General features: G+C 44.6%; 2 protein-coding genes across 2 annotated transcripts; one reads left to right on the plus strand and one right to left on the minus strand.

Annotated features, from left to right (window-relative positions):
* The first annotated feature begins 843 nt into the window (after positions 1-843).
* ZXDC (ZXD family zinc finger C) lies at positions 844-12,625 on the plus strand. The gene is made up of 10 exons (XM_032698977.1): positions 844-1,882; positions 2,346-2,498; positions 3,420-3,498; positions 3,617-3,747; positions 4,371-4,541; positions 5,116-5,798; positions 6,492-6,576; positions 8,407-8,579; positions 9,465-9,566; positions 10,397-12,625. The coding sequence occupies exons 1-10, from the start codon at positions 844-846 to the stop codon at positions 10,481-10,483; spliced, it is 2,703 nt and encodes a 900-aa protein (XP_032554868.1). The 3' UTR covers positions 10,484-12,625.
* Positions 12,626-12,979: 354 nt separating this feature from the next.
* On the minus strand, positions 12,980-26,094 carry CFAP100 (cilia and flagella associated protein 100). Its single transcript, XM_032699298.1, has 17 exons — positions 25,963-26,094; positions 24,108-24,275; positions 23,626-23,703; positions 23,161-23,267; positions 21,694-21,880; positions 20,991-21,058; positions 20,149-20,312; positions 19,472-19,552; positions 18,690-18,871; positions 18,457-18,604; positions 17,517-17,565; positions 16,825-16,976; positions 15,979-16,114; positions 15,310-15,512; positions 14,167-14,306; positions 13,549-13,724; positions 12,980-13,300 (listed from the first exon to the last, which is right to left on the minus strand). Exons 2-17 carry the CDS (start codon positions 24,172-24,174, stop codon positions 13,190-13,192), a joined length of 2,049 nt encoding a protein of 682 aa, XP_032555189.1. The 5' UTR covers positions 24,175-24,275; positions 25,963-26,094; the 3' UTR covers positions 12,980-13,189.
* Positions 26,095-26,760: the final 666 nt, after the last annotated feature.

Below are 26,760 nucleotides of genomic sequence, written 5' to 3' on the forward strand. Positions count from 1 at the left end.
GCTCTCTGAGTGTGGCTGCAACCTCAGTATTGCTCCTGCATGGTAGTTGAGGGAGGTGATCCTCCTCAGCAGCCCTATTGAGGTCACATTCCAAGTGCTGTATCCAGTTCTGGGCTGGGCTCCTCAGTACAAAAAAGACAAGGAGCCACTGCACAGGGTGCAGTGGAAGCCACATAAATGATGAGGGGCTGGAGCATCTCTCTTACATGGGGGGAGATTGTATGAGCTGGGCTTGTTTGGTCTAGAGAAGAGAATATTGAGAGGGGATCTTATTAATGCATATAAATATCTCAAAGGTGGGCATCAATAGGATGAGGGGCAATGGCTGTAAACTACAACACAAGAAGTTTCACCTCAACATGAGGAAGAAATTCTTTACGTTAAAGGTGGCAGAGCACTGGAACAGGCTGCCCAGGGAAGCAATGGAGTCTTCTCTGGAGACATTCAAAACCCATCTAGACGCGTTCCTGTGTCACCTGCTCCAGGTGACCCTGCCTTGGCAGGGGGGTTAGACTGGATGATCTCCGAGGTCCCTTCCGACCAAACAATTCTGTGCCTCTTCCTGGCTATCAGCAGGAATAAACACCAGAATAAACACCCCCAAGGACCCGAGATGATTCCAGCGGTGCCCCCTGCGGATCTCGCGGTGCGGGACACCCGCCCGGGGCGGCCTTGCCCCGCGGGGCAGCCCCGCTCCGCTCCGTCCGCCGCTCCACTCTCCGGGTTTCTCCAGCGCCTCCCGCTCCACCCCGTCCGTAACTCCGCTGTCCGTGTTTCCGCGCCGGCCCGCGCCGGCCCCGCCCCGCGGCTCCGGTTTCAGGCGCTGCTACAGGGACCCCCAAGATGGAAACGCAGGGGCTGCCGGCCGCGGAGGCGGCCCGGGCCCGGCCCGCCGCGCAACATGGCGGCCCCGCCGCGGCGCCGCCGCCCGGCTGGGACCCGCCGCCCGCCGCCGCCCCGCCCTCCCCCGCCGGCAGCACCATCGCGCCGGGCCTCTACGTGAGCTTCCCGGTGCTGCTGGTGGAGGAGAAGCCGGAGCCCGGCGCCAGCCCCGCGCCGAGCGCGCCGCCGGCGGGGCCCGCGCCCGACAGCGACGGGCTGCTGCTCGTCTTCAACGTTGTGCGCGGCGCGGGCGGCGGCGAAGCGGGGCGCGCTCAGCCCGGCCCGCCGCCCGCTGAGCCGCCGGAGGAGGCCCCCGGCTCGGCGCCGCCGCCGCCACCTCCTCCTCCTCCTCCTCCCCCGCCGCCAGCACCGCTGCCCCCCGTGGGCGGCGATGGCGGCGCGGCGGAGGACGGTGCCTTCTCGGGGACCATCACCATCAACAACCAGAGCCTGCTGGTGCGCATCGAGAACGGCGTGCTGACTCTGGGGCCCGGCGCCGAGCAGCCCGCGGGGGCCGCGCCGCCCAGCGCCGCCTCCAGCCCCGCCGAGCCGCCGGGCGGGCCGCGGCCGCGCTCGCCGCCCGCCTTCCCGTGCCCGGAGCCGCGCTGCGGGGAGGCCTTTCCCCGCAAGCAGCAGCTGCGGCTGCACCGGCTGTCGGCGCACGGCGGCGGTGGCGGCGGCGAGGACGGGCGGGGCGCGGCGGCGCGGCCCTTCGGCTGCCCCGTGCCGGGCTGCGCCTGGTCCTTCGCCACGGCCTACAAGCTGCGGCGGCACCTGCACTCGCACGACAAGCTGCGGCCGTTCGCCTGCGCCGCGCCGGGCTGCGCCAAGCGCTTCACCACCGTGTACAACCTGCGGGCGCACAGCCGCGCCCACGAGCAGGAGGCGGCGCAGAAGTGCGAGGCGTGCGGGCAGCGCTTCCCCAGCGCCGCCCGCTTGGCCGCCCACCGCCGCCGCAGCCACCTGGAGCCCGAGCGGCCCTACCGCTGCGACTTCCCTGGTAAGCCGCCTCTGGGGATGGGCTGCCTTCCCTCCCCCGCCCAGAAAAACCGGGATCCCAGCTCGCTTGTCCTGCCCGCTGCCCTTCCTTCGTCTCTCCGAGGGGTCTCCCCTGAGACTTCACCTCAGTTATCAAAGACTTCCATCTAATTTGGCAGCTGGAGGACGCTGCGCCTTTGCTCCCGTGACTTTGTGAAGCACGGCAAGACACAGCACCACTCTCCAGTGGGGCACCTTAACCCGGGCTGTGCGGGTTTTCATTGCCCACCTTGGGTAAACAGTTGTATTTCCTCGGAGTAACGTAGTTTAGGATTGCACTGTTTGTTTTTTGGTTTTGTTTTTTTTTTATGTTCCCGGATGTAACATCCTGGAAAAAGGATCATGAAGATGCCTCGCTAAAAGCTGGAAGGGAGAAAAGAGTGCAGTTTTCCTGATTTTTATTGCTGTTTCCCTTCTCTCCCCAGGCTGTGAGAGAACGTTTATCACAATGAGTGCATTATTCTCCCATAACCGAGCCCACTTCAGAGAGCAAGAGCAGTTCACCTGCTCATTCCCTGGCTGTAACAAGCAGTATGACAAAGCCTGCAGACTGAAAATCCACATGAGGAGTCACACAGGTATTCACAGGCATGACTTGTACCTGGGGAAGTACATGGAAGATAGTTATGTGGAGAGTGGACTTCAGTTTGCTGGAAAAACTGAAAGTCATGAAGGGAGGAAGGGTGACAGGAATTATTTGGAGTCAGTGATTCTTGGAGGAAGGGGTAGGAGTCTGCTGAATCAACTGGCCAAATGCAAAGTAGTTAGGGACATGCAAAGCTGTGGCTAATGTCATTGTGCACTCTGTCCAGCAAAACTATCCCAGCTCTACTCCCAAATTCATAGACCTTCAAAATATTGGTCAAAATAAACAGCTGAAAAACTCTCAGACCATGTGGAGCGTATGTGCCAAGGTTGGGAACAGCAAGAAAGTAAATTTCAACTCAAGCAAGCACTCCTGACTTGCAAGGACCACTGCTAAGCTGAAATACAGCCTTCTCATGTTTTAAAGACACTTGTGTGTACGCTTTACTGTCCTCTGGTTTCATGGCTTAACAATGTTGTTTTGGGATTTTTTGTGTTTTCTTAAGTATTACTTTTGTTAAGTTAAAGTTCACAGATGTGATGAAAATCAACTTCACATCCTTCACTGTATGGTAATCAAGATGCAGTCACAGGTCATGAAAACAGGAAAGAACATTTCTGTTTTCAGTAATGCTCTTATTTATTGGTTATTAAAGCACCTTCAAGATAGCTCAGATTAATATGAGGTGGATTGATAAATCTGATCTGTGATCTTTGATGCACAGGAAAAGATGCAGTAGCCTGGAGGCCCAGACCATACAAAGGTGTAGGGGCATGACAATACTCTGCAGTGCATTGCAGGACAGAGTGGCTGAGTTGTTCTGTCTTAAATTATTTTAAGCAGGTTTTGATGTTTTCTAACAGCAGTGTGTATTTTCATATTTAATAGTTAAGGTAATCTTTTTTTACTTAAGGTGAAAGACCTTTTATCTGCGACTTTGAAGGCTGTGGCTGGTCTTTCACCAGTATGTCCAAGCTTCTGAGACATAAAAGGTAAAGGAAGCTTTTTCTGATTATACTGTCCTAAGCCGCTGGCTGTTTGTTTGTTTATTTTTTTTTCCAGTACCTAAGCAGCAGTGGATTTAATCATGGCAATTTCCTTCCCTCGTAGGAAACATGAAGATGACAGGAGATTCATGTGCCCAGTAGAAGGCTGTGGGAAGTCCTTCACAAGAGCAGAACACTTGAAAGGCCACAGTATAACTCACCTTGGTACAAAACCATTTGAGTGTCCAGTAGAAGGTATTGCTCCACTCTTGTGTGTTTACTGGGGACCAGTGTGTATTTTTGCCTAAAGAGTGTGTGTGTTTTCCCCAAATGTGAGCTTGGTACAGGATTGGAACCATTTAGAGTGAGTCTTTCTAACAGGGTTTGAAGAGGTAAGACTAAACAGAAGACATTGCAACTAAACAAGTGATCATTCCCAAAGTTAATGGATTACAGAGAAAACTGTAGTTTGTGCTCTAGCTTGACTACCTCCATCACTTCAGCAGGACTCCAGGAACAGAGATTTTTGAGTCTGATCTGAAATATTCTGCTTTATAAAGTCAAGAAGCTCTCCTTAGTGATTGTGTCTCCTTTTTATACTCTTGCCAGTAGTCATCATGAAGAGTTTAAAATGCTGTAGCGTGGAAAGGTTGTGCTTTATACTGGATGAATTCAGGGTTTCTTTTTGTCAGAAACAGGTTGTTGAACTGTCCTACCCACTCAGACGTTGATTTCTTCTGGGTCCTCTGAGCGTATGCACAGGCACTGCAAAATAGCAAGTAGAGTTCTGCAGAGATACTGTGATTTGTTAAGACACTAAATGTGAACACTGAATTGAAATTAGATGAAATTTCAAAGCCTTGTATATCTTCTTACAGGCTGTTGTGCAAAATTTTCAGCAAGAAGTAGTTTGTATATTCACTCCAAAAAGCATCTTCAGGATGTGGACTCATTAAAGACTCGGTGCCCTGTTTCCAGCTGTAATAAACTGCTCACTTCCAAACACAGTATGAAGACACACATGGTCAAACAGCATAACTTCAGCCCAGGTAAAGTGTTTGTTTCAGGCTATTGGGGGGTGCCGTGGGAAAATGTTTGGTTAAGGAAGATGTGTATTTACTAATGTTGAAATCTTAGTCCCATTGATATGAATGACAGAATCTTTACTGAAACTGGAGTTGGTTTCTCCCTTCCCTAAAATTTTCAGTGGGACCTCTGAGTATTAGAAAGTGATACCTGCGCTTGACCTGTGTGAAATTGTGAGAAATTTCATCGTTTTTTAATGAAGTAGAACTTGTCTTTGTCCATGCCATCTCTAGAGTAGTGCAAGGTCTAAAAGAACTTCTCTTTTCACCCCTTTTTCCACTCCTCTACAGCCTGACTTAGCTTGGACTGTCTCAGTGTTATTTTTTGGCAAGTGCTTTTGTAACTGAAACTTCTCAGTAAAGGAGTGAACTTATTTCAGTAAGCTGCTTTTTCTTAGATGTACTTTAAGGGAAGTTGTGAAGTGTTTTAGTAAGCTGAGGCTACAGAATTTTAAGCTTCCTCCATTGATCATTCCTATTTTTCCTCTCCACTGTCTGATTGAAAGGTCTCTCTTATAACCAAACTCTTCTCTTCCAGATCTCCTAACTCAGCTCGAAGCAACCAACTCCCTCACACCCAGCAGTGAACTGACTAGTCCAGGGCAGAGTGATCTCGGCAACATAGACCTTGTATCCCTGTTCTCCAATGTGTCTAGTAACAATTCTGGAATTGCAACAGACATGGCGCTGGTGAACTCTGGGATTGTCACCATCGATGTTGCCTCGGTGGGCTCGACGCTGGGAGGAAACCTGCCCGCCAGTACCAATTCCTTAAGCCAGGCAGTCGATCCCTTGATCCTGGTGGCGAGCAGTGACATGCCGCAGAGCCTGGACAGTTCTCTCCTGCTGGGAAGCGGTGCAGTTCTACAGCAAAGCACTTTAAACTTGGATGATGTACAGACTGTCAATGCCGAAGCCTTGGGTTCGCTGGCGTCCCTGTCGGTGAGGAACTCCAGTCAAGACGTGCACAGCTTGACATCCAGCAATAATTTAACCATCGACACGGCCACTTTGACTCCTTCCAGCAGCCTCGGCGGTACCAATGTGCCTGAGTTACTCACGCCAGTTAAAGCTGAGCGGAATTTGGTTCCGTGCTCAGACGTTGTCGGTCAACAAGAGGGCAGCAAAGTAGTGACACAGTTTGTCTTCTCCAACCCTCCAGGGAGCTACAGTGCACAGAAGGAAATGGATCTTGGGGCAGTGACTGGCAGCTCGTTTTTGGTATGGAGTAACTATATTCGCTTTACCCCTAGCTGACTGAGACAGCCTGACTTTGGGAGTATCCCTTGCTACTTAGAGGGAGACCTTTCTCTCAGATTTTGCAGATCATGCATTTTGGCTCTTTTTTGACAAAGGGTATGGAATGTTATGTTGTCGTAGTGTGTTGTCACAAATAGATTCAGTGTGGTGATAAGTTCTCTTAAGAAATACTGGAATTCTGGTGGGGACAGTAAAGGAAGAACCTTTCAAAATAAGCAGCCATCCATCTGAAATGGAATTTGCAGGAATACCCAAGAATATGTGATATATCTTGTGCATTTCATTCCAGGGGAAGATTTGGGCTCTAAGAGTAACTGCAACATTTTACTCTCAGTCCTGGTTCTTGTTTTAAGTACTCTTCCCTTTCTCCTTCACTGTGTTGCTGCAGACTGTTTATGTTATAAAGTAAATATTTGTTAAAATCTGAACGTTTATAAATGTGGACCTAACTTCTTAGTGTGTTGAACTCCAAATATTGAACACACGTAGGGAATTTGTTGAAACACTAATCAAAAGATTAGGGAAACTAGAATTCAGTGTTTGCAGCACAGAAGGTAACTGCATTTGAGAACTCATTAGTCTGTGTTCATTGCTTTGCTTTGTTCTTGATTCCAAAAACTTTACATCTCTGGGCTTTTTTTTTTTTTTTACTAGGAGAGCAGTGGGTCTGCAAGAACAGACTACAGAGCCATTCAGCTAGCCAAGAAAAAGAAACAAAAAGGGAATGGCAGCAGCACAGGTGAGAAGCCATTAATTTTGTCAAATTTACTAAAAGCAATTATTTAGGATTTTTGGCACTGCAATGGGAGCAGGTTTCTGAGCAGCATTCTTAAATGTCCCATCCAGTATATTGCTAGTTAAAATAATTATGCATGTGGTGTACCATCTGTTACTCTGGATAATCACATTCCGTGGAATATCAAATTCACAGTAAGTTTACAAAGAAAGCTGCACCATATGTTTCATGGTTGTTAACAAGACACTAGCTCTCCATCTCTTCATCTGCTTTTTATTTTCTTATTAAAACACAAAAAAAATTAAGGTCGCTTTGCTTTCTGTTGTTTATGCTTTTAGTCTTACTTAAGGCGTTCTTTCAGTCAGAACAGACAATAAAAACAGCTGGAATTTTGCTTGTATGTTTCTCTTAGTAATAGTGTGTATACAGTGTTAAGGAATTTATTTTTTAATTATCTGGAAATACTCAAACCTCTCTCTTAGATTTTTGCCTTGTAGGGAGTTCTTGTGCAGAGTGTGTTTTTTAGGTCATGATTCCAGACGTGTCCTCTTCCTCTTAAACTGTAGTTTGACTCAAAGCAATCTGATGTGAATTGTACACTACTCCTTTGTCAGGTCAAACATGGTCCATGGCTCACTAGACTTGCATGAACTCAGATGTTTGAGTTGTGTCTACCTTTGGGGCTGGGGTGGAATATCATATATTTATGATATGAATACCATATATGGAGAGAGAGTTTAGTTCCACTTTGCTGTCTCTTAGACCTTCCTCCTCTGAAAATCAAGGCAATAATTTTTGGGGTGAGTTCAGAGACTAGTTCTGATTTGAGAACTGTTGTGTTTGTGTATTTGTAAAATGCATACCTGTATAAGTTCTGTCTGGTTCCCTGAGTTGTCACATGGAAGGATAAGTGCATTATGAAGCCAGTCCTGAGTGTCCTTGTATTAGACATGTGCACGTGTCATCAACCATGTGTTTTGGATGTTAGTTTGAAAAAGGCAATTACATTTTACAAATGTCTTCTGAAATGACCTCAGAAAACTCCTGTTTCTGTTCCTACTCAAGTCTTTCAAGTCCACCTTTCACCAGCTGTTGCCTTAATGCTACCCACTGCATCTCTAAGTGGTCTAGAGCATCTTGTATCTCTTAACTGGTTTAACTAGATTGAATGAATACTATGGAGGGAAGTTCAGTGTTTAAAAAGAAGTTATCCAAGCCCTTCATTTATTATAGATAAAAAAAAAAACAAAACAAAAAACCAAAAACCCACAGAGCTGACAGGACTGTATCCTTGCAATTGTTTTGATTAGGTTTTTGGTTTTCAGCTTGTAACACAGGAGCTGATTATCTTGCTTTAAACTGAAAGAAGCTTAAGGTTGAGGTAATTGTATTTGTGTAGCCCATTCTACCCAACAGTCCTTGAAATCTTTCTGAAAGTAGATGAGCTTCACTATGCTCTTTTTACAGTTTAGAAAAATGATGTGCATGACTTCTCAGGAAATGAATTGCAAAATTAAAAATAGAAAATGCAATCCTGCTTCCTAATTCCTTTCTATATCTCCACAAATATACCAGTATTTCTGTGCTGCCACAGGGGTGAGCCCTAAGCTTAGCAGTTTGTGATGTGGTTCTAATGGTGTTCATGTAAAAAGATGCCCACTCAGCAGCTGAAGATCACCAGCTTTTAGCATTTTCAGATGGTGCTTAATTGTATTACACTGTTGCAGGCATTTGCTGTGTAGTGTAAATAGCTGCATAAAATTGAAAAGTACTAGCAGGACGCTTTGGTTAATTGTTTCTGACCATCTAACTATTACAATTGCTCTCTTTTAGGGGCGTCTGGCTCTGGTCAGAGGAAAAACAAAGGTGGTAAAGTAAGCCCTACCAACTTTTCATCAGCCACTCCTGGCAGTCGACTGGGTGGCAACATAGTTCTGCCAAATGGAGGGCTGACAATAAGGGACCCTGCCACTGGAGCTCAGTATGTGCAAATTCAGCTTCTTCAGGTAAGAGCTAAGGAGAAAAAAACATGCTCGTCTTCTGTTACCCAAACTGGCACATTTGTGGAAGAATTTGACTGTTTGTGAACTCAGGTACTACTGCCCCTGGATGAGATCATGAGCTCTGCAGTATTCTTACATTATTCCACATCTCAATTACAAAGTAAATATTAAAACAAGTAAATATTAAGTAAAGTAAATACTTAACTATAAATATTAATTAGACAAAATATAAATAAATATTAAAGTAAGTAAATGAGACTGACTTGAAAACATTCCTGCAAAAGAAAGTTTCAGCCTTAACTGTTATTTCTCTAAACTGTTGAAATGAAGCTTTAAAAAACCCAAACCAACCTAGTAATTGGTGTGGACTAATTAGAGGAGCATGAAAGGTAATAGTTTTTGGCCAGGTGTATATCTGTGTAGTATTCAGAGAGAGGGGTAAGTTCCCTCTACTTTACTCCTAAACAACTATGGTATGGAGAAAGCTATGGGCAGAGTTCTCCATCCATCTAGTGTTTCAAGGGGTGTTTGTAACATAACAAACATGAAAGTTTGTAACTTTTTCTGTTAAGTATCAGCTTTATGCAAGCATGGTGAAACTTGTTTGACATTTCTGAGTGTTACATTTGTTGGAAGATGAAGTATTCCTACCTTTTCGGATCTTGCCAGTGGTCCTGATGAATACAGGATAATAGGTTGTACTCTGGGTTGGGTTCAGATTTAAGTGGTATTTAGCTTTCTACATGTTTGTAGATCTAGGCCTTACTAGTACAGTGCAGTGGCTTTAGCAGATTTTTTAATAAAAGATCATGAGGCTGAGTGAAATTTGCCATATTGTGCTGAGATGCTTGGAGGTCGTGTAATTTCATCACATTTCTGTGTTCACAGGATGATTCCCCAGGAGAGGGAGATTTGCCCTTTCAGCTGAGCTCCCAGTCCTCCTCATCACATTCTCAGCTTACAGTGGATTTGCCTGTTCACATACTTCAGGTACAGCACGTCAAGCCATTGGCTTTTATTGCCTTGCTTGAAAGTGAAGACAGTTTACTGTAAACACTCACATTCTGCCTAATGGAAGTACCTTTTTTTCCATTGGGAGTTTAATTTCACTCACACGAAGTAGTAAGCAGAGAGCTGCACTGCACAATTTATCTTGTGTCTGTTACTAACCTTTGACACATCATAGGTGGTTGTTTCTCTTCCTCTGTTACTGAGTAATGAATAACTAAATGTTACTCATTTATTCTGAAGTGCCCCCCTCCTTATTTTCCTGATCCCAGCCTGCAGATAGTAGGTGGGTCAAGAAAGAATCAGAATTGGAATGTAACAGGCTACAGGAAGGATAGGAAGTGGGAAGTAGAATCTTCAGCCTAGATTTCAGAGTGGTGTCCATATGGGAATGGCAGGTTACAAAGCCTGCTCAGGGACCCTCAGTTTTGATAAACTCTGCAATGCACCTATTCTTGCCAAGTGGGGTTCTCCTGGGTAGAAAATAAAGCTTTTTTTATTGAGGAGGGGCACCTTACTGTGCTAAACCTAGAAATACAAGAAGAGTAGGGTTGTTGGCCTGGTAGAGAGTTAATGGAGGAAAACCAAATAGCAGTTTTAAATTTAAATGCTCATCTGAAGTGTTCCACAGAAAAACTATGGCAACATTGTTTGGGTGGATCCCCAAAGTAGGAAAGCTTTGGGATTCCCCTGAACCATTCAAAACATTGCTGTGCTGTTGAATAAATGTCAAGGTAATCTTGCTGATAAGCACTAAAAGCATCTAGAGGTGAAAGTACTGAACTCTTCATGCTGTCTGTTTGCTTTAACAGGAACCACACAATTCCACTGAAGATGATGCAGGTTCTGATAACTCTCAGTTCACTGGAAGCACAATAAACTTACAGGATCTGGAATGACCATTATGAAGAACAGTTACTTGAAAACAAATTGGGCAATCATGACAGAGTGAGATAACTATATGGGTCTTTTTCCGAGGAAAATATGAAAAGTAGGAGAACTGAAGTATGGTTGCACTCTTTGTGATTTGCTGAAGACAGTTGCAGCTGAAAGATTTTCTTAAAAAATGTAAATCCCACTTGATGTGCCTGTGTAAGATACCCTGTCTGCCTGGTGGTCGGGGAGGCTGAGGCAGACTGCTGTACAGTGTTGTTTCAGGGAGAAGTACTGTATTACACTTCAAACTGAGGTAATATTTACTGTTTTCACAGGAAACCAAGTATTCTACAGCTAACAAGTGCAAATTTATAATCCTGCCTATGACAGTTAAAACTTTCTTTCCATTGGTTTCCTGCTGGAGCCAGTGGCATCAAGAAATTAAGAGCTAAAATTTGCAAGTGTTTTCCACACACAAAACCCATAATTGTTTTGGCCCGTGTTTTGGCAGAAAACTGGAATAAAGTGTCACATGTAACAAAATTAACGTTCTATGCCATGAAAATGAGATGCTCTAAAATCTTTGTTTTAGAAAGCTAGATTCTAAATGTTAACTTAGCTGTGAATCAGTTTGTAGCTCATGTTGAGTTTCTCCCTTTCCTTACTCCCACGTCCCAAATACTTTGCTGAATTCTTCCAGCAAAACTTGAAAAAGAAAACTGCAATAGAACTGTACTCACTGTAAGTGATTAGCTAAGAGTCCAACAGCATCTGAGAGAGGTTTGTTTTTATCTTTGTGTTCCCTTTTTTGGGAGGAATGTTGACTGTCTTGTAAATTTAAGCACCTTGATTTTTATCTCATCTATAAACCGCTGCCAAGTTACCTGTGAACTGGCCACTACTATTTTATTTTGAGTTGTCTGATGTTTTTGTTTTTTTTAATGGAACACTGTTAACACATGTTCTTTATTGCTATCCCAGAGTGCCACATGCACGTGCAGCTTACGGCTGGTTTACAGAATATGCAGTTGTCAGAGTATTTTGTGAGGGGAAAAGAATTGTTACCCAGAGAGATTTGCCCCACTGAAAAACTGCAGTTTCTCTTGGGGCTGGGGGGAGAGGTTGTATGTACTCTACTTACCTGGATTGCAGACACCTAAATAAGTATAGGGTTGTATAGGGGAAAAAAACCACCTTTGGTTATGTTCTAAGGTAGTAATTTAAATGTTTCTTATGGTGATGTTCTGAATGCCTATAAAAGTATGTATAGGAGTTTGATAAAAGGCTGTATGTACTGTTTTTTTTTTTTATTCTCAGTGAGGTGTGTGTATGCACGTATGTGTATTTTTCTTTTTTTTTTTTACAAAATAAGATATGTCACAGAGGGGAACGTTGTGATCTTTCTAATCTTGCACATATTTATTTATTTTACAGTTATACTGATGTTAAATTCACATGAGGTTGTTCAGAAATGCTTTTACTTCCTGTGCCTTTTGAACTATGTATGTGTCCATATAAATGCTTTTTTTGATTGAAGACTTGGGGAGGAAAAAAGCATACAGGTTACATTGAACTTCAGCTCCTGATTTGTAGGCAGTATTATATCCTCTGGTTGAACCAGTTTTATTTTTCTATCTTTAGCCTAACTGAGCATTGAGGTCTCTCTGTTCCTCTCACTCTTGAGTTTACAGCTTATGTCCAGGGAAAGTCTTAACCTTCTCAGGCTGGGTTTCCAAACCAAACTGTTGGTAGATGGGATCTACCCAGTGGCTTTGACTGCAGCGTGGAGTCCACTCCTGAGAGAGAGAGAGATTGAGAAGGAATTGTGCTCCAGGGACTCCTTGGTCTTGCTCTAATGGTCACCATGCTCTCCCTGGAAGCTGAGACACCTCAAGCTCCCAATGCCTGCATTATTCTGTTCTCAAGGACCATACCAGTTCTTACTCTATTAAAATGGCCAAGGAACACTCCATCTTTTTATGGGACTTGCAACCAAATCTTTCTACTTCTGAAAATGTACCTCACTCAGCTTTGTAAGTGAATGTAAAGTGCTAACCTCTTGGGGCAGAAAATTGGATTACTTGGCTTGGAGTCCATTGCTGGCAATGGATACCTGAAGAACTGCTGGTGCAAAAGGGTTAATAAAGCTTTTTTTTTTATGGTCAGTTTGTCACTGGGTGTTGTTCTTTGCTTGGATGCATCTGACATAAAAGTAATTACTAGCAGCTTGATTTTTGCAGAGCCTGTGGTTTTCCTTTGGTTGCGTCTTTTCCACAGTAGTGGGGTGGAGTCTGTAATGAAACCCATCCTTTGGATTAAAGCATAGCCATTGTTTTTTATAGCCCTTCAACAAACTTGTGATTATCTTAAGTGTCTGGCAGGTGCCTGACTTAGTTGTGCCTTAACAAAGGTTGTCACCCAGGACTGTGATAGATCTCTCTGCTCAGGTTTGTAGGCATAGAGCTACTGGCATTAAACACTGAATGAGAAAAGCATTGGTGCTTAGCAGGAGCCTGAGAAGCAAAATAAGAGAATTTTTATTTATTTTCTTAGGCAAAATATCAATGGGCAGGAAAAGAGGTTGCAAATTTTCCCTGGAGTCTTCAAATAGGAGAAGAAGGAAGTTTCATGGGACTGAAGTTGTTCAACTGAGCAAAGACAGAAGGTAGATCTACAAGACTAGTTCTAGAGCAGCTTCATCCCTACGTGCTGTGGTTGAGGCTGTGCTGTCAAGAGAAATAATACATTTGTTCTTCCTTCTCCTTATCTATTGGTTCTTGGATGGTCTTCTTCTCCTTCCTGGCAGGTGGGATGGAATGAAACGCCACCTTCCCGCCATTCTGTGGAGAAAGAAGAGGTGTGTTTATCAGTGCTGTGTTGGTGTGTCTGAACCACGTGGCTAAAGCTTTGTGAGGGGCTGTGGCCCCTTGCTCTCTATTTTCTAGGCAGGCTGCAGTGTATCTAAGTGTGTTTGTTGTATTAGAACGTGCATGGGAAGCACCTGAAGGCTGCGTGTGTGCTCGTGCTTCAGCTGCTACAACGTACTGTTGTACCTACAACTGGTTCATGACTGAAGCCTCATTTGTACTGTCTCAGGAAGAGCAGGGGAAGTTGGAAGGCCAAAGAAATACCAGCGGGAGCCTGCAGAACCCTCTGTTTTCTCTTGGCTAAAGGGCAGGGACTCATGGCACCTGTTCTCTGTCACCCATGCTGTCAGTGCTTTGGTGTGTGACAGAGCTGGGGTGTCCTCGCTGCCGTGTTGGCCTGTGGAAGGTCCAGCAGGAGCCGTGGCTGAAGCTCAGTTTGGCATAATACGGCACGTGTCAGAAAAGGTGTGGTTTGATGGGACGGCGAAGCTGACTGAGGGTCTTGCTGCTGTTGTCAGGTGTGTCTTGCTCATGCCCAGTTCCTCATTTGCCAGTGTTCTTGCTTTGTTTAATACAGCCAAGTTAATGAGTTGAAATGAGCTTACTGAGAATTGGCAAGTCGTGGAGGGAGCCATGTGGTCGAGAGAAGGATAGGAGAAAGACAGTGGAAGGATACTGAGCTGGAAGAGTGTGCACTGTGACTGACTTCCCAGCAGTGGCTTAAGTTACATCACTCCTGTAAATTGTAAATTGTGCTATGCCTGGCTATTGGTGCCACCCCACACAGCTGTGGAGGCCCCAAGTAACACTATTCCCCTAAATACTTGATATTCAGGTACCTCTGGCTTCCCCGAAGTGGGCTATTGAGGTGAGAATCACTGCACTTACCTTTTTTTCTACAGTTGGATGCAATCTTTCCGTGTCCCTTTTCAATCCTTCCTCCTGCTGCTGCTTCTGTTTCAGCTTTTCCTCTCTGAGCCTTTTGAAGGGAGGAAATAAAGGATGAGTTAAATGCAGCATGCAGCTACACCAGATGTGCTTTTGACACACAGCATGAACAGCTAACATTACATTTTACATCACACCTTACATGTAACCATGTAGGACCATCAGAGCACAGGGGTTTGGGTGCAGCCTTTGCTGGAGTTATTGGAATTATTCTCCTCCATCCCCAGCATAGAATAAATGTGTGTCTTGTTTTGTAATTTAAGAGTGCAAACCCATTCACAGAACATCAGGAAGAAATACCACACCCTTTCTACTCCAAAGCTGAATAAAGAAACAGAGAAAGAGTAAACAGGAGGGAAATATCACTGCTCTGGCTTTAAATCCTCAGACTATTCTCATTCACCTGAAGATGGCCTGATACGGTCAGCAGTTCATCTATCTTTGCAATTTTTGAGGGGAAATTTCATGTGAGTGACTGGGCCAAAAGGAATGTGTCTTGTGTTAATTGGCTACTATTTAATAAAACAAGTCAAATTTAAGAGTTTTGTAGAAGAAACATTTGAAAGCTGTCATTGCTGTGAAATACCCTTATGTACCTATTGAATACCTGACAAAATATCAGGGCATGGCAGACTTTGAGTGTGTTAACTAGAGGAGTAATTTTCTATTTAATCAGTTTAAAAGGAGTAATTTTCTATTTAATCAGATTAAATATTGTTACTGTAAATAGTCTTCTTAAAATTATGATTCTCATCATTGAGTCTGGTTTGTTTGTGGGTTTGGTGTTTTTTATTCTTCTGTATTTTTCCCTTCTCCAATGTAGCTTGCAGGTCTTTTCTAATGTAGCTGTGAGCTGCTGTTCACTGCTCAGGAGACTCAAGTTCTATGAATGTGGAACCCTTACAGAAGAAAAATGGTATGGATCGATCACATGGGATTTCAGATTGCTGCTACAGTTTCTTGGGTTGATTTGACTCTTTTGGCTGTCAACATTTAAAAATAGAGGTATTTTCCAGAAGAGAGTCTTGCCTTACCTTGCCCTCTTTTCCTTTTTTATGGCTTTCTGAGCCTTTTCTATCTGTGATGATGGAATTCCCTCCAGGTTATCCAGTAAATCATTGAGCTGTTTTTCTATTACTTTTAGCATCTCTATTGTCTTCAGGTTTGTCTCATTGTCTCCAGTGCAGTGGGAATAGACTTCCAGCACCTTGTTCTTCAGGCTTGCGAGTATTTTGTCCTAGAGGTAAGAGGAGGTATGTAAGAGGCACATCTGGGTCCTGCCCAGTAGAACCATAATATCCCTCCAAAACCAAAGGAAGTCAGTAAAGGAAAAACTTTAATTTCCTCAACAAGATTCAGTTGCTTGTTTTGTGGTTGGCTTAGCAGCAGTGGCTGGGACAGATTGAGCCTTTCTCCTGTTGGTCTCATCTTCCCAGCTTTGCTGTGACTTGGGGCAGGTTGTGGCTGCCCAGGTGTCTTTATGGCCCCTGCTCTCACCTCATAGCAGCTGCATGGAGCAGACACATTTGCTGTCTCAGCAGTGCCCTAAACCTGCCCTTGCTATAGCTCCATTGCTGGGAAATAGTGCTGATCCCTGCCCAGTGAACCCACTGCCTGCTCTGTTCCCAGGATATGGATATGGCTGGTGGAGAGGAACCACTTATGCCCATGTGACCCCCCCTTGCCTTGATCTCAGCGTGTACCTGGTCATCAGCTTCATGTTCTCCACAGGAAAAGAGGTGGACTCTGAGCTTCAGATGTGCTACTCTCTCTTCTTCCTGGGCGACAGCAGACTGCAGGGTGTTTACCTCCTGTTTCAGCTCTGCTAACTCCTTCTCCCTAGGCCAGAAGAGAGAGGAGGTATTTGGAAAGGGCATCTCTGAAACACAGGGCTCTTCTGCTCCCCCCAGCCTGGGCCCATCCCTTCTGCTGCCGGCAGATGGAGGTAACACTTCAGCTTTTTCTGGAAACTTGCACCTACAGCCCTGAGAGCTTCTGTTTTTTCTGGAAAAACAGTTTCTGTGCTAGTGTGAGGAAGGAAAAAGTAGCCTAGCTAAACGAAGATTTTTTAATAGTCAGTGGGGGATCCAAATTTAAAAACTTTCACAAGGGGATAAATTACACTTTAAATGGGAATATGTGTGTCTAGCTGCCATTGAAATAGTATATTACAATGACACTTGGGTTCCCTTCTGTCTTCCTCTTGGAAGGTTTTGCATTGAGTCGTAGGTACTGGTCTGGATCACTCCAGGAATTGCCTTGTTTCTTCCTTTGATCTTCCTTTATGAGAATTACACAATGCTTCTGTCTCATATCCACTCCAGGATGCTAAATGCATCAATTCCCTAGTCTGCACCTCGAGGACTAAGGAATTAGTCCCAGGCTCGAGCCTTATCTTCTAAATTAAACATAGATGGGACACTTTCCTGGGAGCTCACAACAGTCTCTGTTGTGTGCTGTGTGAACAGCATTACATGTGCTCTGCAGGTAGTGAGGTGCTAGTGGTGGGCAGAGGGGTCCCTTCCCATCTCTTGCAGGATCACACTTACATGCTTTCATGTGTGGTGATGAAAGTGTGCTGGACCTTGTTCCATCTTTCCTCAATATCCTGGGAATTCTGGATGAAGGATATGTTCTCATCCTGCATCTTCATGAGAGTAATCAGCAGTTGTTCGGGATGAGTAAAATACAACTCAGGCTCCTAGGGTAGAAAACACATGTGATGAGTGTTTTTCCTCCTCCAGCCTCTGGAGGTTGGTCTGCACCATCCCTGGCTGTTCAAACACTCTTCCATCAAGAGAGGTCTGTGGCTGTCCATTTACAAATGTCTCCCACCTTCCTGCCATGTGTGTAGCTTTACTCTGCCTCAGCAGCTCAGCCCCAAAACAAGTTGCATTTTGGGGGGTAAAAAGTGATTCAAACATCTGTGAGAGGAAAGCTTCAATTTCGGACATAAACCAGTAACTTCACTAATTTAAAAATCTTCCATTATATGATGTCATATCAGGTTGGGGGATGACAAGCTTAGAGATGATGGCAGGTGTTTGGAAACTAAACTATTTATAATACATATTGCCAAAACATGAACTTTTATGAATGTATAAACATACGTTTATAATTTGTGGCTACAGTAACTCCTCAGTACCATAACTAATGGTTATAAGGTGAGGGAAATTAGTAATATCAATAAATGGCACAGGACAAACCGAAAATGTAAATATTTCAACATAGGATTTCTGACCTCATCTTCATCCGAGCTGATTTCATTTTCTGTGTCCTCCAAGGAACTTCTGAAAAAGCATTTTGTGTATTAGGCCCTTAGAGAAATGAGAGCTCATAGGAGACCTTGTTAGTGACTTATGAACACTGGGGTTTTTTTGCTATTGCTGTTTGCTCCTCTACAGTCCTTTGCACATTCCCACATTTGCCTCCCCACGGCTGTGGCCTGTTTGGGTGTCAGTAGGATCTAGGGGTCACACAAACAGGCCATGAGCAAGCTGCCTTTTGTGCTGCTCCAGGCTGTGCTGTCCCAGTGGGACTGGGACATGACACGTGAGCCTGAACTGATGGTGTTGATCCAAATGCCTTTAAACTCACTGGGAGGTTTTGACTCTTGGGCAAAGAGAAGGCAAAGGCAAGAGCCTTATTAGAAAGGCTCAGGCAGCAGCAGCAGCAGCACAAATGTAGAAGCCTTGAGCTCTTTGTGAGACATGGTATTGCTCCTAAACGACATGGTGTAGCCACCATGGGGAGACTGCAGTTTTTACTTGCCCTGGGAGAAGCTTGTTGAGTGCTTCTTCCTCTGCACAAGAGATGAAAGAGAGGGCAAGAGGTGCCTGGCTGCTCTTCACAGCACAGTCTGTTCATCACCTTCACTTGCACCTGTCACCCTGTGCCATGGAGGGGTTAAAAACCCTTTGTTTGCCTCATCTTAGTGCCAGCCCCACTTGGGGCAGGGCTCTCAGCAGGGGATTTAAGGACAGAGCTCTGTTGGAGTAGGCACAGAGGTACTGACTTGCACACCTGATGGCTTTCTACTGGTATTTGGACTTGTTCCAATAAGCCCCAGCTCTCAATATGCCCACAGCAAAGGTGAGGAGTAGGATTCCCCTCTACTGACTCCCAATCAACTGAGTGCTCTCTGCAGTATTTGTGTGTTGTTTGCATTGTCTTGTACTTACGGTTCTCTTGTTAAAAGAGGCTTCAGGAACTGTTTGAGCTGTGGCCTGATATCACGTGACCTGGAATCCAAACTTTCTGAATACAGCAGGGAACTTGGCATATCTGTAAAACTGACGGTATGGGCAGTCCTGGCTGTCACACCCTGGTCTGGAGATAAGAAGAGATGTACTCAAAGCCTGGGGCTGTCCCAAAGAGGAGCAGGCAGCACTTCCCTGGCACTCATGGCACTCACCCTGCTCTGCCCCGGGGGCAGATGAGGTGCTCCCTTCATTAGCTCTGGATTCTGTTTTCAAATCCTTATCCTTTGTGTGCTTTTTTCCGTGTTCCTTCTGCCACTCTTTTGGAGACAGCTGATAGAGGATGTCCCTGTACATCTTGTACTCCTGCAGAGTATCCCGAATTCTGGATATATCACTGGATTGAGAGAAGTGGACAAAGTTTGTTAGCAGGGAGGAAAGCCTCTGCTTGAACACCTTCTTTCTTGCTCTTGATATTCAGCTTAACCCAGAGAAGGGACAAGAGGACACATATTTTCATGGGCATGCAAAACCAAATGGGAACCTGCCCTGCATATTCTTTGTGGTTCCTCATGTGGAGGCTGCCTGGTCATATCTCTGTGGCCAGAGCCTTGATATGTCACTGAGCTTGCTAATTCTGGAATTTTTACTTGAAAAGGAATGAGACATTTTACCAGCTCAACTCATAATGGTCATTACAGTTAGTTCTTTTGTGTTTCCACAGGTGCCCATTAAAATGCATTGCTTAGTTTTGTTTGGTTTTTAATCTGATCCTAAGGATTTGATTTTGGTTTTGGAATGTTTACACTTCTTAACAATATTATTAAAAACTAGTCAAGTTGTTTTAGAAACAAAGCCAGCGTCTGGAAAACAAAAGCCGAAACATTTTGACTCTTAAAATGGAACATTTTTGGAAATCTTTCACCCCCAAGGACTGTGAAAGTACACCAGTGTAAGGGCTGTTAAAGGCCGAGTAGGAATAATGAGCAACTATTACCCTTGGACCTTTGTTATTTGGGAATTGATTGCCCGGAGCTCCATTATTTTCTTTCTCTTTGCTGAGGTTTCTTCTTTGGCCCTAGGAAAGAATGCATAAATATAAGACATTAAACAATTTAGTAGTGAGCAGTGAATTGAGGTGCATATGAAACAGCAAAAAAGATGTGATACAAGCACTAGAAGTCTGTGTTATGGGTGTATCCCAGGTGTTTTTTGTTTCCTGCCCCAAGGCCCTACTTCTCTTGGCAAGGAGTATGGCATCCCAGTGTTTAGATCTCCCTAATTTGGCTGCTGCTGAGCATCAGTTGCTGCTCTGCCCTTGTGATACCTGTAATGGGCCAAAGTGCTCAGCTTGCTTCACTGAGGGGACTGTTCCTGCTTTGAGGAGTTGGGCAGAGGCATCTCCCCCTAGTAAGGGTGTTGTGAGAAGAATGGAAGTGGTGGGGCCAGCAGCAGGTTTCTTGCTGCCACCAGATCAAGGGCTTTTGCAATGAGAGTATTCCCTGGCTGTTGTTCTCCTTCCTCTCTTTTATTGAATGTGTGGGGAGAAAGTGCCACCAGGACTGTAACTCTGGGAAAATCAAGAGTGTTTCATAGCCAAAAATCCTGCAGGAGGGTCAAGCAGAAAATCTCCTGTGTCCAGCACGAAAGAGCACACAGTTCAATGTTCCTTACATTTTCAGGGCTTTGACAGAGTTATTTTGGTTCTCCTGCAGGAACTCCTCAAACATGGCAGCATCCTTCTCCATCCTTTTCTCAGCCTTTTCCAGTTTTTTTTCCTCATTCTTTGCTATGTCCTCCATCTTTTTAATCTCATCTCGCTTCACTGCCATGGCATACTGAAATGAACCCCAAAGGCAACACAGTCACATTGGTTGGTTGATTTTAAAGGTACGTTGGTTAAGCTTTGTTCTTGGTTACTGTATTACCTGCTGGTTGTTGGCAGAGAGAGTAAGGACTTAAAACCAAGGTGTGTGTCTTAATGCATAGAGGTATATAGAGGCCAGGGGTTATTTCAGAAGGAACATAACAAAGAAGCAGTGAAACTAAAGACAGAATCTAGAAGTCTCAGCACTGCATTAACTCCTGGCTGACAAAGATTGATTCATTCAGGTTTGTTACAGCACAAAAATAGAGATGAATAACGGGGATATTCCAGCACAGTTACTCCATCCCCTTATTTTGAGTTCAGAATGGCTCCCACCTACAATTTATGTATAGAACAGCAGGAGTCAAAAGGTCAGGATATCTGTGCATCTAACAACTGAAATGGTTGCAGGGTGGCTATGGAATTATGCAAATGGCATATGCTCCTTTATTTTTTGATTGGGAATTGCTGGGCTACAGACTATTAGTGTCTGTAACACAGGATTTGGGCAGTCAATCCATGAGGTCTGATGTGTGCCTCCTTGGAAAGATCTGTAGGCAGTGCATCTCAGGGGAAAAAACACCAAAACAAAGCAACACAGAGAAGAGTAATTAAATGAACAGAAAGTAACATTCTAAAAGCAAAGTACCTCAAGAAAAAAGATCTCTCTTCTGTCATTTAAGTAGCCATGGAAGGTCTCCCTTTCTAATGCATAATCTGAAATTAGAATGTAAAGTTGCTTAGACTAGAGGGGAAAATATGGCCAAGGCAAAACACAGTGAATATGTGGGCTGCCAAGAGCATGGATCTGGTTGGCATTGGAGTCAGCAATACTGGTTATTATATTAGAGTTTTTACCTTGTTTAGGATCAGTTTTATATGGAGTATGAAATCCTTGTTTAGGATCAGTTTCATGGAGTAAACCCAGATGGAATGGAGCCAAGAATCCTGTCCTTGTCCTCTAGACATTAATGGGAAAGCTACTGCTCATGTCAGAGGTAGAAAATTTAGGCCTATATCCACTAAAATACAACTTCAGGTCAGCTTGGTAGAAACATTTCTATTACAGAAGGTCCCGCAAACTCAGGTGGCTCCCAGCTGATTCTGAGAGCTCCCAGCTACTGTGAAGGACAGTGGAACCCAGGCTACTGTGGAGGGGGTGCCACGTGCTCTGTTATGTAAATGCATGAGATGGAGATGGTTCAGCCACACAGAGGTTGGCGAGATACAGCCAACTGTCTGCAAGACCTCACCAAAGTCAGCCAGAGCCAACTGCTCCTCCCATCCCCTCTTTGCCTTAGGCTGTTACCCAGCTGAGCAGCACCACTGCAAAGACAGTGACTGTTGTGCACCTTTTTGCATGCCTAACTTCCGTGAGAGAATCTCCTGAAGAGCTTTCAGTCTCTCTTCACTTGTTGGCTGTTTTCTGCTCTCCTCTTCCTCCTTTTTCAGAGCTTTCATCAACCCACTTTTTTCTTTTATTTTGGTGGAGTAAGTAGTTTTCTCATGGACTTTCAAGGTCTTCTTCCTTTCATGTTCCTGTGGGAAGTCAGATACGTGGACAGTTTGATTGTGTGCTTTGTTTGCTGTGGTTTTTAAAGTCATGAGTAGCTATTCACAGTCTAGAAATTTGCAGACTGCTGATATTCTGATGATGCATGTTTGCCTGGTTTTTCTGACTAATCCTAGTGATATTCTCTCTTGAGGCAACTGAAAAGCTAAATTCCTTAGCTCTTGTTCTCATTAGTATGTTGATTTGTATTCTGCATCCGTCCACCAGCTGTGCTAATTTGTACCTACTCAGTGTCCTCATTTTTCCTTCCTGGATTATTCCTCTGAGTGAACGGAAATTTTCTGAGATTCATCCTTTAAGTCCCCTAGTGAAAGGGAACAACAGGACAACCCACACTTAACCAACTCAGTCCAATTTTCCCAATGGCACATAAACCACCAAGTTCAGATTGAGAGGATCTTTTCAAACCCACTCTAGACCTTTCTGGAGGATAAGAGGTTGTTCCTGCTCAGTGCTTTCTTATGGACTGAAGTGTAATTCACTGCTGACTGCACAGTTTGGCCATGGGTTATGCTGAGGACATCCTTCAGCAGACATCCTTAGTGCACTTCTTCCCAAGTTCTTCCCTGTACTTATACAGTGACCTTCAACCCAAGCAAGAACCAGACTGTATCAGTCATCAGTGTGAGGTGAGGAGGCCTTGCTAAAGCTTGTTTGGATCCCTCCCACTGTGCTTCAGAAACAAAGACCTCTTGCTTCTTTCCACACTACTGCCAGGCTGTGTGACCATGTGCAACAGTCAGACCAGAGAATCACAGAATGGCTTGGTTTGGAAGGGACCTTAAAGACAAACTAGTTCCAACACCTCTGCCATGGGCAGGGACACCTTCCACTAGACCAGCTTGCTCAAGGCCCCATCCAACCTGGCCTTGGACACTTCCAGGGATGGCGCAGCCACAGCCTCTTTTAGCAACCTGTTCCAGTACCTCACTACCCTCTGAGTAAAGAATTTCTTCCTCACATCTAATCTGTATCTCTTCTCTTTAGGTTTAAAATAATTCCCCCTGGTTCTTTCACTATCTGTTTCTGTAAAAAGTTGCTGTTCTTTTTTTGATAAGCACTCTCTGAGTACTGAAAGACTGCATTCAGGTCTCTCAGAGCCTTTTTCTCTCTGGGCTGAACATCCCCAGGTTTCTTATGAAGTGATCTTTTGATCTTTCATGCACTAAAGTTTGGTATTCATTGGTTGGTTGCCTGCCCTAGTAAGTGCTTGTTAAATACATTGGCCTAGAGCATGTATACACACCGCCTTTGCTTTTTTGATTTCCTTGTCCTTTAGTGCAAAAATATCAGCATCTGATGGGATTGTAAATGGATTTTTCTTTGGGTTTTCTTCATCCTCGTCAGAGCTTTCTGCAAAAAACAAATGGATGAGGATGTAGAAGACATGAAGCAGAATATCAGGACCCAGTGCAAAGGGAGTGTGACCTGCTGCATCAGTTCTGGAGGGTGGGCAGCTGTGCTCCCAGCTGCAGGTGTCCCTGGAGCAGGGAGCCGGATAGGGCTTATAAAAATCCAGTGATATAACTGAGACCTCTGTATGGTTTATGTCACTTGACCATATCTGATGATCAGCTGAGCATTTCAGACAGGGATTTTTGTAGGTCTGCAGCTGTTTTACCCACCTCATCTGTTTGTGGGCAGAAGAATTTGACTACAGGCCTCTCCTTTGACTGAACAAGGGAAGGCTGCTGGAGCATCGTGTCCTTACCTGACAGCACAAGGCGGGCAGGGCTGGAAGAGAGACTTTTAGATGTTGATGCTGTGTGTTGAGATGGTGTCCTTGACCCTGGCCCAAAGAAAACCATAAACAAGTCAATCAGTTGGGACCTGCCGGTAACTGATGTGGTAAGTTTTACAGCAGTGGTAGGCCTAGGGGCTTTCTGGGTCTTAACCACTGAGCCTTTAATGTCTGTAGGAATTAACAAAATGCTTCATTAAACTGCAAAACATTTGTGCTCTGACCCCCAAAGGAGATGCTCATCCCTGGCTTATATGAAAGTTGGGTAAAACACAGTCTTCCTTGCATACGCACTGAAGGGAAATGAATGACAAAACACTTTGGAGGTAACAAGCAATCCAAGTACCTAGTCTCTTTTTCCACCCAGTCACCAGTTGAGACCCACACCCATGCTTTTTCATCCTCCTGTCACTAGTTCACAAGCTACATTTTTTACTTCTTAAAGCTCTTACCAGTAATTGTTTCAGCATTGTGGATTTCTTGCGATGAGGCGGAATGATTATTGGACAGCACAGACATGTTGTATGAACTCCGTTGTGTTTCCTTTTAGATTGGCAAATTGGTGAAGGTTAGTTTTTTGTTCTCTGACTCCAGTCTCTTTTGTAGTTTTGCTATGGGTCCTAAGGGAAAAGGCATAATTGAAATGATCTCATTTGCAAAGCAGAGATGGACCATTGTTAAAGTTATCCTTTAATCACCAAAGGCAGCGAGCTTGGCCCAGTGAGGTATTAGTTCAATTGATGCAATTCTGCTGTTGGCACCATTCCTGATCTGCACTGATATAAGAACTGTAGAAAATGTCTTCTTCCTCTTGCACTAGTTTTAAGGCTATTTTAGAGCATCAGTTTTTGCTCTGAACAGCCTCCAGTTTTTATGTATATTGAGCTAAACTCATCTGGCCTAATTTCCATGTACGTCCTTGGTGCTTTGTGTTTCCTATTGGCTGTGTTTCTGCAGCTGCCCAATTAGTATCCAATTCTGTGGAGGTGTCAAACTTTCACTGCTGGTGAGACACAGAGGCTGAGATAGAATTTAGGCTGTTTGAACATATCCCAAATGTTTTCTCTCTCCTTTTCAGTTCTTGAAGTACCTTTTCCAAAAGCCTCCTTGACTGGTTACTCAGATTTCAAATCTCTCTGAACTTTGCTTAATGTAAGGGGATATTTTTCTCTAGGGGTCTCCCATCTACATCCTGGAACAACATCACCCCTGCTGATGATGTGAGTTTTGGAGAAAGCCCCACCAGGGCAGGGGTGAGAAGGCAGTCAAACACCTGAGGCTTTCGGTCGAATAGAGTTTGTGAAACGTGCAGAGCAGTTGCAGCAAACACCTGGAGGCTCCGCCCTCAGTGCACACCTTGATTTCTCTGATCTGAAACCCTTCTCAAAAAAATTTTCTTGTTCCTGTGATTGATTTAAATTCCTGCTACAGAGAATAAGACTGAAAAGCAGGATTAGACAGAGGATACTGGCATATGGTAAATAATTGTCAGTGCAATCCTCAGAGATAAAAAGTGCTTTATAATACAATTTTACCTAAATGTAGGAAACTGTTTTTTAAGATTAACTTATAAATATTCGTTTACAATTTTACCTAAATGTAGGAAACTGTTTTTTAAGATTAACTTATAAATATTCGTTTTATTAAGGTACTTTTAGTATGAGGTTGTTTTGGTTTTTAATAGGTTTTTTGCACATCACTTTGGAAATAATGCCAAAAGCTACAGAAGCACTAGCTGTGCTAATTATAATTATTAAGCTCAATAATGCAAATAAAAATGCTTTATTGCTAGAATCATTTGGCATATATTAGTTCCTCTGACATTTTTATGTTTCAGTAGCTACATACCAGTGGCCAGTAGCATGGGAATCAATAGATAAGGCATTCATGGTTTTAATATACCAAAACCTTTATTCAGTGTTTTTCCCTTGCATCAAGTTGATGTGCAAAAAAAAAAAAAAAAAAAAAAATCTAAAATGCCAAAGTAAACATGCAGAAAATAATGCAGTAAATCCATCCACCATGTTCCCAAAGCATTGGGTGAGTGTGTTTTATACACTCAGATGATTTAGATGACACCATCACTGCAGAGCAGGTCGTGTCACACAGGTGGGTGTGTGGATGGGACACATCTGTCCCTGGCAGAGTTCTCTGCACATCCCCCCCCCAACGATCCATGGAGAAGCAGGCGGTGAGTGCGTGTGGTTTCCCGGGGACACGGGCCAGCACCTCGGCTAGTATCTGATGTCACAAACTGCAAAGCAGTTGCTGCGATTGCCCCTTCCCCTGTATTTTTTGGTTTCTCACCCAAAGGAGGGGTCCTGCGGGCTCCTCTCCCCGGGAAGCCGCGGTCGGAGCGGGGCGGGACGCGGGACGCGGGACGGGGCAGAGGCGCCGCCGGCTCTGTTTGCGGTTCCGTGGAAACCCGCGCTCCCGTTGCCAGGCGGCAGCCGACAGCACACAGGCACGGGAGGGGTCGTGGAATCGTTGAACGGTTTGGGTTGGAACGGACATTAAAGATCCTCTGGTTCCAACTCCCTGTCATGGGCAGGGACATCTTCCACTAGACCAGGTTGCTCCAAGCCCCGTCCAACCTGTCCTTGGACACTCCCAGGATGCCTGGCTGGGACGCAGACACATGAACAGGTGTTCTGAGCAGGCAGCTTGCTGGAGTTCAAATGAGATGTTGGTTTGAACTCCCTTGGAAAATGAAGGAAAATGCTGTGGTGTGAGAGGTCCCCCTGGGCTTTTTGGGTTTTCTATCCATTATTCATCTCAGAAAGAATTTCTTCACTGAAAGGGTGGTCAGGCATTGGAACAGGCTGCCCAGGGAAGTGGTGGAGTCACCATCCCTGAAAGGGTTCAACATGGCACTTAGTGCCATAGTTCAGTTGGTGTGGTGGTGTTTGGTCAAAGTTTGGACTCGATAATCTTGAAGGTCTCTTCCAACCTTAATGATCTCGCGATTCTATTCTATGATTATTTCTGTCCCTGAGACCCAGGAATTGAGTATTTAACTCCATGTCTGCAAGCAAAGTGTTGAGGAAATGAGAGCTGGAGCCCCTGGTTGTGGAAATGATCATAATTTATCATTTCCTAGCCTCT

This window comes from Chiroxiphia lanceolata, chromosome 11, assembly GCF_009829145.1.
Source record: "Chiroxiphia lanceolata isolate bChiLan1 chromosome 11, bChiLan1.pri, whole genome shotgun sequence".
Lineage (NCBI taxonomy): Eukaryota > Metazoa > Chordata > Aves > Passeriformes > Pipridae > Chiroxiphia > Chiroxiphia lanceolata.

Coding starts and splice junctions, on each gene's coding strand:
- ZXDC (XM_032698977.1), top strand. CDS start 844: ATGGAAACGCAGGGGCTGCCGGCCGCGGAGGCGGCCCGGGCCCGGCCC. Junction 1,883..2,345: donor CTACCGCTGCGACTTCCCTG/GTAAGCCGCCTC, acceptor TTCTCTCCCCAG/GCTGTGAGAGAACGTTTATC. Junction 3,499..3,616: donor AAGCTTCTGAGACATAAAAG/GTAAAGGAAGCT, acceptor CTTCCCTCGTAG/GAAACATGAAGATGACAGGA.
- CFAP100 (XM_032699298.1), bottom strand. CDS start 24,174: ATGTCTGTGCTGTCCAATAATCATTCCGCCTCATCGCAAGAAATCCAC. Junction 23,268..23,625: donor TGCCCGCCTTGTGCTGTCAG/GTAAGGACACGA, acceptor TGTTTTTTGCAG/AAAGCTCTGACGAGGATGAA. Junction 21,881..23,160: donor AAATCAAAAAAGCAAAGGCG/GTGTGTATACAT, acceptor GACTTCCCACAG/GAACATGAAAGGAAGAAGAC.